The 18,145-nt window shown below is 33.4% G+C and overlaps 1 protein-coding gene across 2 annotated transcripts in view; it reads left to right on the forward strand.

The window, feature by feature from the left end:
- LOC105343730 (collagen alpha-3(VI) chain) overlaps window positions 1–18,145 on the forward strand; it is a 49,421-nt gene that overhangs the window by 1,713 nt on the left and 29,563 nt on the right. For both annotated transcript variants that reach the window (XM_066074690.1, XM_066074691.1), the window contains exons 2-11: window positions 7,271–7,507; window positions 7,892–8,038; window positions 8,876–9,319; window positions 10,482–10,655; window positions 10,772–11,194; window positions 11,475–11,639; window positions 12,887–13,288; window positions 13,377–13,538; window positions 15,691–16,128; window positions 17,914–18,081. In XM_066074690.1, the coding sequence (XP_065930762.1) occupies window positions 7,271–7,507; window positions 7,892–8,038; window positions 8,876–9,319; window positions 10,482–10,655; window positions 10,772–11,194; window positions 11,475–11,639; window positions 12,887–13,288; window positions 13,377–13,538; window positions 15,691–16,128; window positions 17,914–18,081 (2,760 nt within the window). The remainder of the gene's footprint in view (window positions 1–7,270; window positions 7,508–7,891; window positions 8,039–8,875; window positions 9,320–10,481; window positions 10,656–10,771; window positions 11,195–11,474; window positions 11,640–12,886; window positions 13,289–13,376; window positions 13,539–15,690; window positions 16,129–17,913; window positions 18,082–18,145) is intronic.

The following is an 18,145-nucleotide window of genomic DNA, read 5'->3' on the forward strand; positions in this document are numbered from 1 at the left end:
ACAGAAAAATATTCAGATTTAGCCATCAAATACAAATATTCATATTTTTTTTAGAATATTATTTAATTTATGTTGAAAAAATAATTAAAATATAAAAGTTTTTCCCTTTATTCAAATGTTTTGAAAATTTTTGTTACCGTTTATATAAAAAAATCACTGTACCGTATATCCTATTGATCCCTATAATATATCACTTTAGTTTCTTGGACAGCTTGTCTATTACTTTTTTTTTTTTTTTTTTTTTTTTTTTATCTCAGAATGATTTATACAGGGTCATTAATTTATTCCCATTATATTAAACTAGATACAAACAGGCCTTCTGCAACCTTACATTGTTTAAATGGTATGAAGTTTTTGAAACTAGTCTAGTGATTAATTTTTAATTACCTTACATATGAAAAACGACATGTGTATTCTTTTTTTCAATTTACATAATACAGTTTATTAATTGTATGTAGTTGTGTAGATTTATACATGTACCTACATGTACAAGCAATATATATATAATGTTCACAAGGGGCTCGTAACATAAAGCATGCTAAGATTTTGATTTAAGTAGGGTCATAAGTAGGACTTAGGCGGAATCTTAGGACCTGCATAAGTCCTGCTTAAGTATGTCTTAATATACCGTAACATAAAGCAAACTTAGCAATGTCTTAGCTAAGTCATGTTTATTTTAAAAAGTATAAACGTATTTTTCATTTCTTTTGTCGAATTTGGATGTATTGGTAATAAAATCATATTTTTATAGATACACGTGCATGACATCTTTGATATTAGATGGGGGTAGATGTAATTAAATTTTACATACACAACATTAAAGGTGGCATGAGTATATATACGTTTGTACCAAACATAACTCAAAGCGATGGATCTCGGGCAATATATTCAGGTTATTGTTGTTGCTTCTGTTTTGACGAATATTCACTATTTTAGTCGTTCTCGAAGACTGCCTGTGGGGTAATATCATGAGGCCGTAAGAACTTGATATAATTATATAGTGAATTTCTTTTTATCTTTTGTTTTACATCTTACCTCACCAATAAGGCAATTCATATATTCTGAGTATGATTTCTTCATTAAGTCGATATATTGAAATGAGGCAATCGTCGTCATTAAAATCGCTGAGGGTTTTTCTGTCTTCAAACATCCTTTTTTAATTTCTCAAGTTTCGCAAGTTTATATATGCAGTTACTTCTTGTTAACCGACCATTACGTGTTTACAACCTATTAGCAGTCCACTTGCACACTACTGGTTTATGGAAAATGTTACAGATCATTATGACCACTGTTAATATTTATATCAATCAAATCAAAATTTTTATATTGATGAGTATTATGATATTTATTCTGTATAAATATCATAATGTGATTAATACTCTGTAATCATATGTTGAATTGAAATAATTAACAATAAGTCTTCTAAATGTGTGAAAACAATACTTAAGACATACTTAAGTCTCCTCTACCGGCCGCCTACCTTTTGGGTAAATTGTCCTAGCTAAGCACTCTTCTAGTTACGGACTTAAGTCTAAGAATTTACATAAGTCATACTTAAGCACTGTCTTACACTTAAGTACCCTTTACGAGCCCCAGGTACATGTACCAGCCTACTTTATCTGATAATGTACTTCTTTCATGCATTTTTCATGTCTTAGACTCATTCTTATATGTATTATGTATAATTAAAATAATTTGAAAACTTCTCAATTTATCTTTTTAATAAGGTTAAGAAACGGACTATAGTCAACAAATGCACGTTTTCAAGAGTTGTCTCTCTTGGGGACAACAATGAATGCTCCCCAGGGTTCATGACCCTGAATATTAAGTAGGCTGTGAGGGGGGCTCACGTTTATAGGGAATATTCCCGCTGTTTTGCAACACTCTCTTTGTGTTTATTTGTTTTGTTTTACGACCACCATTTTGCGTATTATGGCCATGTACTATAGTTAGAAAATATTTGCGTATTATGGCAATGTACTGTAGTTAGAAAATACAGATGTGTTTGTCATAGAAGATGAACTCATTCGCCTAGAGCAATTACATTTTCAACACATACATACAGAGCAAGAGAACAAAATCAAGGAAACTGATCCCATAATTTATTGGTACAACGAGATGAACAAACGGTTTTATGAAACCAGAATAGAAATATATTCAACGTAGATAGGAATGATTAAAATATTTCTGCAAGGAAACACACACAAAAACCAAAAGCAAATGCACCATAGACATATTTAGAAAAGGGAACAGTTTGGTTTTGTCCCTGACTGATTGGCTTTTTTTCAATCAATATTATTCATGGACTGTAAACAAAATAAATTTCAGAAATATAAATTAGAGAAAAAAATGCGCACGGTTTTATTCTTGATTTTCTAAGAAAAAATTAATATATTTATAGCGAACGTCAAAACATAATGGAATCATATCCGAATCGACTTAGGGACGAAATAACGCGTTACCTTTTTATGTTTATCATTTTACCTTAGAAATATGGCTTAATTGACCACGAAAAGTAACGCAATGCGTATTATAATAGGCCTACACATACAAAGCAAGCCATTATTTAAAAGTGTACATAAAATTTGATCTAAAATCGGACCAAGTAGCTTTAAAGAGGTTCGTTCCTCTCTTTTTTTGGGTCACCTCTCGTCCAAAATTTTCTACTCGTATGTTTGGTATATTTATTTAACAAGTATTCCTTTTAAAGGAATGATCGGCATAAAATATCATTGGTCAGCTCTGTTTATATAATATACGCAACATGCAGTGTTTTATTGATTTCCGAAATGGCAAGGCATGAATGAGCTTTACTTTTACTAGGCGAATTATACTTCCGACTAATATTCCTACGCATATGTGAAACAAGAATTCCTTTTAAAGCAATGTTCGGCATGAAATATTATTGGTCAGCTGTGTTTACATAATATGCGCTACATGCAGTAAACTATATATAGCACCGTTTTATTTATTTCTGAAATGGCAAGGCATGAATGAGCTTTACTTTTAGTATGCGAATTACACTTCCTACTAATATTCTTACGCATATGAAAAAAAACTCCCGTGTTTTGAATCATTATGTATGTAACTCTATAAATGTTTTATTTTCAGAGTAAATTGATAAGATTACCGTTTTCAGTAATCTACGTCTAATAAAGATTTAAATAAGGTTGTCATTGCATAGTAAATAAACTAGTGCAAGGCGCAATCCGTGAACAAATAGTTAAATTTGCCGGATGCCTCATATGGACACAACTGTGATCGGCCGAAGCCAATCACAAAGAAAACTTTAAAAAGATCTTTCAGACTTTAAATCGCAGGATCCAACCTCCTGACGAGGCTTGGGTTGTCGTGGATATATTTAGGTTATATTTACATCCTTAAGAGTATAAACAAAAGTTACGTTACAGTTTTGACCCTTATATATTTCATTGCTCATTTTGATTAAATATTTCACATTAACCAGTGTGTTCTAAAAACAAATTGCTGTGTTATTATTTTAACTTCCATTTTTTTTTGTTAGTAATTCTGTGTTTAGCTTTTAAAAGTACAATTTTATTGATACGTGTACTATTAAAATGGACAATAAAGCCAATCATTTGATGGCAATAATTCTTTAAATATTTGACCTTATATTGTGCAGACACAATATAATTAGGCATACTTAACCATATCAAGTTTCATTTATAATGCACACAACATGCATTCATCTCATTTCTACAAGCGTACAATGCACAGGAAATTTTAAGTCAATCTCCTAAAATATGGCGACAAAAGGTTACCCGAGTACGAAAGCCGAGAAGGATCATTCGAGATTCGAGATTCGAAATACGAGATTCGAAATACGAGATTCGAGATTCGAAATTCGAGATTCAATATCTAAATTAACCAATCAAATCATGGATCTGAAACCTGTATCCTAGCAACATCAAACTGTTCTAAATAAAGATCATTCGTACATGCTCTTTCCTACAAATAAATGTCTTAATAGCTCTTATATAGTGGTTATAACATGGTTAAATTAACATTGATGAATTAACCCCACACAGTATAAACAATTAAATTAGAAATAACACTGTTGGCTTTGCGAATCTAAGTGGTTTTGTTTGCCCTGTATGTATTTCCCCCGAACAATTTTAACCCGAAGTGTATTCGCCCCAACTGTGTAAAAATCGGCTCGCGAAGAAAGATCTGTTTAATCTAAATGTTTTAGCTATGAAACGAAACTCAATGAAATAATCGACATGTCAAAAGGTTATGATGAAGTTTTAAACCATAGAAGATATAATGATTTACAACCTCAAAGACAAAAATCCAGATAAGAATATGTCGATATGAGAGAGAGAGAGAGAGAGAGAGAGAGAGAGAGAGAGAGAGAGAGAGAGAGAGAGAGAGAGACAGAGAGAGAGAGAGACAGACAGACAGACAGACAGACAGAGAGTTTTGTAGTGTCAAATTCAGTTTTGATTTAGAATTTGAAATTGATTTGATTTGTTACAAGCATATATGGACAATAATTAAGCCTCTAAAAGGAGAAAAGAGAGGAGGTAGCTAGGGTAGGGCAGACCAACAAGCAAGCTTTAGTTTTAACGGTGTTAGCGCACCTGTGATTTACATCGACTCTCTCTCTCTCTCTCTCTCTCTCTCTCTCTCTCTCTCTCTCTCTCTCTCTCTCTCTCTCTCTCTCATCACCTAGCATTTCCTTTTCCGTGAGGGGGTTTGGGGTATTTGTGATGTCTTACATTAGCTAGCAAAAATGATAAAAAAAACCATGAAATTTTCTTTAAATTGTGTGCGGATGTTGTACTCCAATAATCGGGGGGGGGGGGGGGGGGGGGGGGGCTATAAAGTCCTAATTAGTTTGCCAGTTATTCTGTCCCCACTTTGTTTTCTCTTCGTTTTCCAGGTTTTTTTTATTTGGCTCGGCAAATTAATATAAAACTTTTTGTGTAGCTCCATAACGATGCACTGTAGATAAATTATGAGTAGTTTTACTTTTGATAAACAGGTACATATCCGTAATTGATTTTTAATTTGACTCTTATAATCGGATTTAATATTCCAATAAATATAGGGTAGGAAATAGTAGATGGGACTTTTTTGCGCATACCCTACTGTACCATTCATTCAACACAGGTATTAGCACTCATCGAGTTCGACTTGCTTTCCTTTTTTTCATCCACTGGATTTAAAGCTATTAATTTTTGAAAATATTTTGAATTTATGGCCTGATTATATATAAATAAGAGCTGCGCTGGTGTATCTATTTACCCAAATGGACCAAAATATAACCAATGAATCTAAAAAATTTGACAAAATTAGTTTTAAACGTACGACTCTTTTTCAATTCTAATCGGGTATGTCCTTTAGAAAAATCTTGAACCACACACATTTTAGCAAATAAAACGACAATTGTTTCATTTTTTTTATGGGGAGGGAGGTGGTGCCGGTAAAGGACATGTATTGCTTGTGGCAGTTGTGCTATACTCTCATTTGTTATAATAGGTAATACTACATATTGATATAAAATGAAAGTTTCAAATTACACTGTACATAACTTCTATCATGCATTTTGACCCGTGCGATAGTTTAAAACAATTTTCAAAGCATTTAATGTAATTCAACCGATCATTTTTGAAATTTAATTTTCTGGATCCCCGCCTGATACGTCCGCCTTCTTGTATATTAGAATTACATGTACGTTGACCATATGTACACATTAACTTAATCGGCTATGTTATGGGACGATAGCATTTTTTATCAATGTTTTTGCAGGATATGTAACAAATAACAGTCTATTTGTTGGTTTTTGCACTGATTATTTGAGATAATTTTATAATAATTTTATGCATTCCATACACCACTCACAGTTTCTTTATTTGGTGTTCTGTGTGTATGGCGACAAATTGGTAAATTTGCACCACTCACCCCTTGTAGCTTCATCCTTATTACATTTGATCTGGCTAAGTGTAATGTAGTAGTATATTAAATACACACATCTTTGTTTGCAGTGCTTATTTACATCTTTAGAGATTTACTTACAAAAAAAGGAAACATTTGTATGACTTATATGTTATTATTGTCAATTTTGGTGGGGGGGGGGGGGGGGGGGGGGTAGGAAACTACAGAGAAACTTGGCTCTGAAACATATGCTTTTAATCTTTCTTATTGATATATCAATGAATGAATTATAACAAAATACATGTACAACAATTACAACAAATATTTATTCATGCACAATCAAATTTTTAAAATGTTTTACTGTTCTCTGCACAAGAAATCGGCAATGTGAACAAATTGGCACCCTATCATCCCTACCTTTAATTGTAGAGAGTAGGTATCCTTCTATATTGAAAACAATTCCAAAAGTAAGACTCATAATAAGTTGTTTACTGAGGAAAAGGAAAATAAATTGTATTTATTAATAATTCCGTATAATGTGATAATATCTCAATGATTTGTTTATAATCATAGTACTAGTGTATCACTGTATGCATACATAAAAACGATAAGTAATGCTTATATTTATTAGTGAAACAGGACAGGTTATTTATATTTAGATTATTTAGATACATGTACTAATCTTCATGCGGGGATCTAGAAAGGAGGGGGTCAGGGGATCTGGACCCCCTCCTCGGGAAAATTGGAGCTTATTAAATTTACATAGTAAAATATTTTAAAATTGGCCTAGGACCTCCTACAGAAAAAATTAGCTACGCTTATGAAGTTCTCTACCATAACCGCATTTTTACACAAAAGGGGTGAATAAACCCGGGTTTTAAACTATTACTGGTGGTGAAATACCCCAGGGTTCAAACGCATCAGGTGGAAATGCACCAGGGCAAACAAAATCACTTAGATCCGCGAAGCACACTGCATTATTACTAGTCTACTTAGATATTCAGTGTAAAAGTAAATAATTATTTAGTTAGGTAGGGAGAAGTGAACATAGCATTTATTAAGAGCTATAAAGACATTTATTTCATAATTTGTAGGAAAGAGCATGTACGAATGATCTTTATTTAGAACAGTTTGATGTTGCTAGGATACAGGTTTCAGATCCATGATTTGATTGGTTAATTTAGATATTGAATCTCGAATTTCGAATCTCGAATCTCGTATTTCGAATCTCGTATTTCGAATCTCGAATCTCGAATGATCCTTCTCGGCTTTTGTACCCGAGTGACTCAGTGACGTAAAAAATAATTTGATTTGTTATGTAATAAAGGACCTTTTTCACATTCACATGTTTTTATTTTGTTTCTCTTAGCCTGTTACACAATCACTGAAGGATCAAACTACTACAGATATTGTTCATCCGGGTACTATCTGCGGATCACATCTGCGAGATGGTATTGTAGCAACGACTCCTGGACAGTTACAAATCTTGTGAATTCCAAATGTAATTATAACACCGCATGTACTCTGTATGCAACCAGCAGTTGGCTAGGAGGCGACCCTTGTCCTGGAGTTACTACATATTTGTACTGGGCCGACGGGTGTTACTGTGAGTACTAATCGTTTCGGGTTAGTTGATGTTTATTGTACACCGAAGGAATCAAAGTTTTTTTTTTTCATGATCATGTCATTTTTGATTTTTAACATTGAGATAAGAACTGTACATCTGTATATTTATCAAATCAAGACCAACTATCAAAATTTCAATTAAATTTTAAAAAGAAATTACTTGAATATGAAGTTCTAATCTAAAGCCAAAAGTGTTACATTTCCTAAATAATTCTACGTTTTGAGCCCAATCAAGTGATTCAGGTTTAAAATCGGTGAAAAATTCTGAGGACCAACTAAAGGAGTGATTACCATATGTAAGAACAGATTAAATATATACATTTATGGAATTGTTGATTTTTGAAATATGAATTTATCAATTTAGCTATTTGGGGAAATTGGGGATCATGGTCTTGTCCAGGAGATTGTACCACCCAAACCTCTTACCGGTACAGAGCCTGTGTTAAACCAAATGGAGGGTGTGGATCTGCCCCAGCGCAAAATATCGCGTGTAAAAGACTCGGATGTGCCTGTAAGTTATCTTATTTCACACCTTCATACTTTGGTAGAATTTTATAATATTTATTTCTCGCTAGAATGAACTGTTAAAAAAACCCCGAAAGTTTGTTTGACCGGTATTATAATAATAATAAGTCAAGTTGGTTTATTGATCTGTATACTAGTACCTAACGTTAAAAGCTTTTGGACATACATGTATACGTCTCAAATTTGTTGAAAGCAATATTCATTATAGTGTATATTCCTAACGCGTTAGAATAATAGGTTTTACTTTAAACATTTTATATTGTATTGTTGCCAAAGTGTGGCTTATCAATTTAAGTTTATTCGATATAACATGTGATTTGAAAAAGAAATCTTTTTATCAAATTAGGAGCTAAATAAATAAACATATATTGACGCGACGTTGTGTGATAGAACGTGAGTCATAATAATCGGCTTTATCCGGTCGATTACTGTTTTTATCTTCCAATATTTAAGACGGAAGGCATTTTACCATAAACTGTCCACATCAGTTAAAATATCTAAGGTTGTCTTAGTAGTCTTATGTTTTTATTCCTTCAAAATTTAATACATTAGAGCATTTAACTGATTGAAAATATAAAACAAAAATGTTAATAAGAAATTGTCGGGTTTAAACTTCGTAATTCGAGTTCTACTCAAATGATATCCTTCCTGGTTTGATTCCTGTATTGATATTTAAGTGAACAAATAACGAAAAATAAATAATAGGATTACAATAATTTTTTTTCACATAGTGGTTAAACTTTTCTTTTATGGATTATCCTCCCATGTGTAGCCGTTTAGATCTATAGTTCTGCCACTCAGAACGTAAAACTGTCGTTTTTAGCATCGTCGGACATCAGCAGAACTACACCCAATGACCAGGTGTACTACAGTCTGACCACCGACTGTTTCGTCGCCACTGGTAGGACGTCCGTCGCCTTTAGAGTGAGAGCAAGCAATGACGTCCATATTGCATTAGGTAGTGTAGACAATGCAACCAGCGGTACCCATTATGAAATCGTCATAGGTGGCTGGACCGACACGCAGTCTGCAATTAGATTTGCCATTGGCGGAACTGCCTGTGTTTCTAATTCTGGTTCCCGCCTGTCTGGAATTTATTTTGACGAATTTTGGTTTACGTGGACCGGAAATTACGTCCGTGTAGGCACTGGGAGCTCACCTGGAAGTAACACTTTCATGAGCTGCTATCATTCAACACCATACACTGTCAACTTTATTTGGATAAAAACGGGATGGGGATCAACAGGAGAATGGAGGTTTCCTAATGGTATGTATACACTCATATCTTAAAGCTGATCATTACTTGTGAAAGGTATTATCTGCCATATTCTTCATTTATCTCCGCTATCCCTTGAATTCTTAATGATATGCAGACCTCTTTTAACAGTTTATAATATCTTGCTGTTGAGGTCTCACTGTATGAACATTCATCTTACATTGCAGCGTTTCTCGGTGGCGGTCAAATTTTTACACACTTTGTTCAAACCAGAAAAATTCTTACATCAAATAAACAGGTGCATGCATTATTTAAATACAGAAAATGCACATAAAAGATCAATAATTGCACAGAATCTGAGGCGAGGGAAGGAATACTACACGACGGTAGAGCCTCTATTGTGTGCAATTAATTGCACCGAAATCAAAGTGTTTTTTGTGTGACCAGAACTCGCCAGCGCGAAGCGCCGGGAAGCACTGCTTGTTCTAAAGACAACGCCTAGGCGACAACAAACTTCGGACTACTGCTCCATTTGACATACTGAAAACGTTGTCGTCAGAGTATTACCCACAATTCCTTGTGAAATGCAAATCGCTACCAATGGCATGTTCTCGCTAGAACAGGTTAAATGTATTTTAAGATGGTCATGCATCTAAAAGATGAATAAAACATTCTGCTGATTAAAAAAAAAAAGAATTGATTTGAAACTAGTTGTTAAAGCTATTTTTGGCAAATTGTTTGGAGCATTGTTTCTTTAAGTAATGGAAATAGTATTTGATGTCTGCTCTCCTAACATAAAGTCACAATATCTAGACCCGCGAACTTAAGCGTCATGAAATAAAACGATAGATGGATAGACTGTGCACGTTTTTAATGAATCTGATAGTGATCGTTGTTACTGGTACCTTCCTCCAGACAAACACATCGTAAAACATTAAATTAATGTTTATACATGTATACTGGAACGTAAAATATTTCATTTTAATTGATGTTGATGCATTCATTTGATTAATCACGCTTTAATTCATTATTATGTAACAAGTACCCCGTTTGTATATGCTGAGCTCCCACCGCAAAACATATAACCTGTCTGATGGTGCCTATTCATAAGTGGTCCCCAAATCTTACGTATTCGATGACTATCTTTAAAATATACATGAGTATTTTAATATTGATTTGTTTTACGTTGCATTTCTTTGCTTTTTCTGAGCAGATGTGGCATGCACACACTTGACTAATTCCTATGTCAGCATTTCCACTAACAATCCCTCTTGCAACGGAGTAAGTACCTACGCATGTAATTCTGGATACAAGCAGGTCGGAGGAAACACACAACGTACATGCGGCTATGGTGATACCATGTCTGGATATCCACTTGTTTGCGCTGGTTTGTTACTTTCTTTTCTTTATATTTTCCCTCTAGTTTGATGTATTCCCATGTTTTGGTTTATCCCTTGTCACACCTACTAATATTTGTAATTTTATTTATTTACCTCATTTCAGTTTCAACATGTAACATCGACATAGTGTTCATCATTGAAGCTTCGTATTACACATCGTCGATTTATTCATCTTTAATGACAGTTATAGGCGATTTGGCAGGAAGTCTGAAAATTTCAACGAGTGCTATTTTAGCTGGAGTCGTAACATATGACAACATTGTGGACCTCGAGATCGAACTCAATGACTACTACTCCGCTTCGACACTTAAAAGCTCTATTTCTTCTTTATCAATAGCAAGCGCCTCAACTTCCAGAAACCTGGCTGAAGCTCTACGAGTTGGATTTTACGACTTCTTCACTATGTCCAAAGGAAACAGATTCACAGCTTTCAGACACTATGTTTTGATAGCGAAAACAACACAGTCAGGAGCAACATATGCCAATAAATTCAAACTGAACCCAAGAAATCAATTCTTTACTATTGGTAAAATTTAATTTGTACTCAGTTCCTCTTTACATGCATTTCTACAAATAAATTCAGTCAAGACAATATCTTCATAAAAAGATCTGGTGTAAAATTGTCCTATTGGTCTCCCCGACCAAGGTGACAATCGCTTTTATCAGGCTAGCGCTACTGTCATTTTATCCCAGGGTTTACTGTCATTTGGCAACGCTTGACTCATCCCCGATGAGATCTGTTCTTCCTAACTGATGTCGTTTTATTTCTTATCATTAAATAATATTACATGTTTACATTATATTAGGTATTTCTCCAGCTGCCTCATTAATTACTGAATTGAAAAATATCGCCGGTGACAATAGCAGATATTTTCAAATTAGTTCTCCAGACGATTTGTATCCTCAATTCAACACTCTCCTCCAGAAAATTGCCGTCTGTCCCGCCGTCACGATTGTACCAGTGACGGTTGGTAAGTCATTGTTTTGACTAATGTTAGTAAAATATGTCATAAAATTAGAGACATTGAACTACTACAATGATAAGACACTCTGCAAATATTATTCGAAATACCATCCAACACCAATACTCAAATAAAAAGAAGTACTATTTTATTTACTAGAATATCATTATGACGTTTCAACTTTCGGTCAAAGAGACCTTTTTCCCTTCCGTTTTATAAGTATTATACTTATCTTCTCGACAAAGTTCCCTTTTTCTTTGAAAATGGAAGAGAAACTTTTGAAAAGTAATGTATGATTCTTGTAGCAATGGTATATCTCTCCCGTATTTCCATTTGTGGACCTCCGGTTTTAAATTACACTTCCCAAAATACAAATTATTTGAAGCTTTCTAATTCTTTGATTTTAAAACTTCGACAATTTTGAATTATTTAGTTCATGCGATGATGTACATACACGTTAGCATCGACTTTTATAAAGAGGCATGACGTATGTAAATACAGTAGTATATAATATATATTTTATGTTTCATCCGAAAATATTAAATATTTTTGGTCTTATGAGTCGATGTAAAGTCGTTTATGGCAGTTTTCACGTCAAACTGAATATAAGCATGTTATGCTTTCAAATTGGCTTTCAATTAGATATTCATATTGTTATATTAATAATAAGGGTTCTGATACTCACAACTAAAAGGTTCTGAAAAAACAATTCCAAAGTTTAGAGGTCAAAATGGCTCAAAGCTTAAAACAGCCCTTTAGCTCTACATTGTTTTGGAAAGTTTTTTTTAACCGATTTCCAAGCTGTTTTCGGTTTATAGATTGAAACAGAGAGAGTGGTATTCTTGGTAACATGATATTGCAATCGTTTTACAAAATTCATCTCGCTCTGCACAAAGGAAAATAGCATAATTTCTCCAGACATTATACTTAGTCGTGTGCTGGGGAAAAGAGTTCTGTTTGTGTTAATTTTTGAAAATATTCTATAGGATATAAAATGAACGGTACTCTGATAAATAATTTTTTTAGTTATCTTTCTTTTGGCACCTTACGGTCTTGTAGGATCTTACATAGTTACATGTATATGATTTTAAGAAGGCGTTGACAGTTTAAGAAAAACACAGGATGTAATTTTTTTTAAACTGTAAGTTAACGTGGGATAAAGAAATGCCAAAACGTTCCTATTTTTGTTTAAGACGCAAACAAGCTCTACTTTCCATTGTTTTACTATTATATATAGTGTTTCCTTAATCTTTCAGGCTGTAAGCTCGATATTGTGTTTATAGCAGAAAGATACAGCTTGCGATATATCAAAAGGTTTGTAGCGGAGTTTACGGACAGCATAACTATTTCAAGTAACGGAGTTAGAGTTGGTATGGTTTTATTTGATTCTGTGGGGTCAACTGTATTCAAACTAAACACCTATACCTCCTCGGCATCTGTTCGAAATGCCATTGAATCGATCTCGGAGACGGCTGGGTCCGGCCATTTGGTGGACAAAGGATTGATTCAAGCCCGGGACGATGTATTTACGTCAGCTGGAGGTGACCGTACGGATGCCAGCAACTACTACGTGTTTATTGTGGGACCTTTCGCAAGTTATCCGGAATCTGTCGCAAAGGACATCAGAAGTAGTGGAAGCAACTACGTCTTTGCCGTTCGTAAGTATTTCATGATATTTTATTAAATTGCTGCGTGTGATTAAAAGAGAGAGCTTATTAATGTTTATATGGTTACAATTTTTTTCAGACATTGGTAGCAGTTACCAGACCAATTACCAGAAGGCCGTTGATACATGTGGAGACTACACCAAATACACTCATACGGATTATTATAATAACCTGGTTGATATAAAAGATACTGTCCTTCAAAAAATCACATCATGTGAGAGTGTAGACATCACAACTCCAGGTAAGTTAAATCTTTTTTTTAAAAGAAATGAAGTGAAATACAGCCGCGCTAATTTGTAGAATACTGTTAAATTTTGCATGTACTTAATCTTGTGAATGCACCCTTACATGTATATACTTCCATTTTCCCATAAGACAATTAATTGGAGATGTACATAATAAGTTATGATAAAGGTACACTTTTTTTTATTCAGTTCATATGGAACGTTTTCTCTGTACAACACTTAAAAAGCTTCAAAATGCATGAGCGCAATTAGGTACATTTTTCTTCTTGAAAATTTGTTTATTAAAGTCAAGTTGACCTTTCCCATTAAAAATATAATTTGTTTTCTCGTGTGAACTTGCTTAACCTTTCATAAGATGTCTCGCCTGCACCGCCCGTGTTATAAGGCATACATTTCAGGAAGCGTGTTCGACATAACCGTATATGCGTTTAGCCTTCATTCATGTGTATTCATATTTGTAAGCTTTATATTTAACAGAACTTGATCAGTGCGTTTTTCCTCAATAATTATAGTTTGGAGGGAGAGAAACAATTTCATAAACTACAGTGTATGGTTTCTTTTATGAGCCGGATTTGATCACGTGACCAACAAAGTTCATTTAAGCACTGAATTCTTATTTTTTGATGCCGTCGGTCCTTTGACAAAAAAAAAGCTATCATTGCTTATAATCATATTTTAAAACTGATGTCTATTTGTATTAAATATTTTTATCGCAGTTATAAAGCTATTATTTACGCTCTTAGGTATATGAAACATACATGCAGCTATATTAACATGTTATTTAGTTAGCTTCCACCACAAAATTTACAGTGCCTGAAACTTTGTGGAGAAAAATCTATTTTATTAAGGAGTGGAGATTGATTTCAAAAGTACATATCAAATTAGTTATGTAAGATTCATTTAATCTTACAAAAATAAATATACTCAAAACACGTTATAACGTTTAAATTTGTGCTCATTACGCATGAATAAGCAAAGTGTATTCTTAGAAAATTGAACGTCGCAGATTTCCAATGCAAACATAAGGGGAAATGTCATATTTTATTCTATTCGTCATTTTAAAAAATTCAACCTCGTTTTAAGGATTATTCAAACCATAGTAAATTTTCTATTTATTATTATGTAAAAAGAGGCCGCTGACATTTGTTATGAGATATAATCAATGGGATATTCGTTATCATTTCTTTTGATATTTTGTTGACTTTTGTGGGGTTTTTTTGTTATGGACTAGAATGATGCTATTTTAATCAACAAAAGAGTAACGTAATTACCGCTTACTTTTTATGAGTAAGAGCGAAATAAAGAGGAAAAATAGGGGCACAAAATTGTTTCCTTTTATTTTATTCAGTATATAATCTGAGCTGACAAAACATTAAGGTCTTCAACGTAGCAAAACACTGTGACATGGACAGCAGAAATATTTGGGTTGCTAAACCCAAGACTTTGGGAAAAAAAATTATATATTTAATTCTTTTAAAAAATGGAAATGAATATTTATGGGTTTTATCGTGTGTATGTTCATCAGATATAATTCCAATCGTGGATTTAAAAGAAAGCAAAACATAAAATGAAACATATACTTTTATTTACATCCGACAAACAGTATGGGGAAATTTCAGTTGCAGGAATTAGAGTTGTCTGTTTTCAGCCGTTGAATGTTAATGTTTGATTTTAGATTTTTCGCTAAACCTAAATAAATTAAAAGAGAAAATCTTCTGTACATGAAGTGTGAAACCAGTACTCTTTTAGAGATGCACAGCCACTTGTTAGAAATAGAGCATCCATAAAGGTATCGTGCACGCAAGCTTCACAGTTTCGGAGGAATAAGGATAACAAAGTTTTAGGCGCATGCGTCAGTAGTATCGAAACGTGCAGTGTTTCCGAGACGGGGGCTCGAATGGATTATTGATTTCTCGAATATATTGCGATGCACTTTGAAGCTTTTCGTTAAATTGCGAAACCAAAATAGCATTTTACGGAAGAAAAGTAATATTAAGAAAAAACATATCAAAATCAAGTCTTTTTACACTAGTGTAAACACCGATACTTTATGGCATTTCGAAACACGTTCATTGATATTACATGTTATTGAAATTGTATAATTCACAAAACTCATTATAAATTCTAAAACACCATCTTACGTTCCAGGCTGCCCATTAGACATCGCTTTTATCCTGGAGGATACAAATGTAATTACTGCCACAGAATTTAATGAGATGAAAATTTTGATCAAAAGTTTAGTTTCTCATATGTATATCGGAAACACGGGAGTTAAAGTAGGAGTTGTTACGTTTGCTGATGGGGCCACCACTGCTTTCCCGTTGAAACAGTACTCTACAGCCAGTGGAATCATTACCGGAATCACTAACATTAACCAGGGAAGTAGTGCCTACAGCAGGGTCGGTCGTTACGTGGATAAGGCCTTGAAACATACCCAGATGAACTTCTTTACCACAGGGAATGGTGACCGTTTAAACGCCGCCAACTACTACATCTTTCTGACTCATGGACATTCTGCTGGAACCAAAGCCGCTGCATTTGGATCTGCGATCAGATCCATAGCCTCCAGTAATATTTTCATTATTGGTAAGAATACTTATGAGTTTTAAAAAATAAAAAAAAATAAAACGTGACTTAAAAACTGGCGACAACTATGGTTCGAAAGTAATAAATATCTACTATTTTTTACTAATTAATATGTAAGTACACGTTTAGTTTTTCTCATAAAGTAATACCAACCCTTTTTTAGAGGACTTGATTATAGTTTTGGTTATAGTTTTGGGCATATCAACGATGACGGAAAGGGGTAGGGGGTATTATGTACTCGTTTATACGGTTTTGCTGGCTAGGATCAAAATCTTAAAATGTATAATACAGTTTGATTGCATATATAATTTTTAGTGACTGTTAATTTGTGTATCATTGGTACATTTAACCCCCCCCCCCCCAAAAAAAAAAGAGGGAAAACTTTATCCAACAATTTGGGGTATACATGCTTCTGAGAATATCAAGCAAATACTAGTACTAAGTGGTCAATTTTGATAAACTATGTTTTTTGTTAACAAAATATGTATTCCTAATAAATGTTTAATAAAACTAGCATCTAAACAATAACATTTTGAAGAAATTTTATTAAAACGATTTTTTAAATTTTCTAAATTTTTCTCAACTTGAAAAAATATATGAAATTTTGTGAATTTCTTGGAAGGTCATTTAAAGTTTACATCTAATGCTGTTTTTACTTTCTGTAGGAAATCAATGACATTTAAAAAACTGACTTTAATTAGTTTGTCTTATATTACGAGGGTTGTCCTAAAATAGCGTCGACAGAACACATAAATCAAAAACAGATCACTGCAAGTTCATCATACTTCTATATTTTTTTTCAATCACTTTCTGGCAAACAATACTGAATCTGTACGTTATTTATTTCTCGGAAAAATGAGTAATAAGTAACAACAAGTTTTGCCAGGCAGGACAATATGTGACGTTGAAAATATTCAGTCTTTTCGTTGTTGTTAAACACTCCATATCGTTTACGACAATATTCCGTTTCATATGAGAATTTTTTGGGGGAAAATATTTACCCTGAGTGCACATTCCATATACAATTCTAGTTTAAAAAAAATATTTTCTAAGTAGGCCTACAAATGATTTGTCTACTCCAAACTTGCCCTGTATTACTTGTTGTTGTCTGCATTACTGAAATGTGTCGTTCAGCATTTTGCGTCCAATTCCGTCTGTTTGGTTTTCTTTTTTTTACTTATCGTCCGCATATGAATGTAAGACAACCAATTAAAAAAAATATTTCTTAGCAATTTTGTTAATTTGAATTACTTCAAATGCCACTGCCTTTAACGATGACGTCATTTTATTACGAGTTATCACTTCAACTTGCCACGAACGCGCTGTAAAATCTGCAAACGTTTTGTTATAGCCAAAACATTTTCTGGGTAAATATTATCAATAATAACAAATTTAAATGTATTTTTTTTATTTCAGTTTTTCCTTTCGAAAACTAACCTTCCTTGCAATGTTCATTTCAACATGTTGATTTTAAAATTTTGTTTTTGACATTGCGCTGCATGTCGAATTTATGATCAAGAATGCTTTCATTTCACTAACTTAATCATAAACAATATTTGATTTCAAACACAATTTACTTGAACCCTTTGTGGCACACGTATCATACTCCTCTGTCTTTGATTCACTGAATAACGCCACTTTGGTTTGGTTTGACACAAATTTTATAGGGGTTGGGTTACGTCAAATATACGTCTGCTTTTAGGCGATGAAATAGTCTTATTATTGTTTTTGATTTAATCGATTTAATCTTTTATGACTTCGTGTTTTTAAATTTAATTTGTTTAGGCATTGCTATTTCTTCAACTTATGACTCAGCATTGCTTAATATTGTGGATAACGACAAATACCTGAAGGCCACAGACTTTTCTACGCTTGTATGTATGAACGATCAGATTATTTCTAGTATCACCCAATGTCCAGCTTCAATCACACCTGCTAGTTTGATTACTCCAAGTAAGTCATTAAATTATCTTGTATCAATTTTTACTAAAAGCTTCAGACAAAGCTTAAACAAAAA

The sequence above is a fragment of the Magallana gigas genome, chromosome 2, assembly GCF_963853765.1.
Source record: "Magallana gigas chromosome 2, xbMagGiga1.1, whole genome shotgun sequence".
Lineage (NCBI taxonomy): Eukaryota > Metazoa > Mollusca > Bivalvia > Ostreida > Ostreidae > Magallana > Magallana gigas.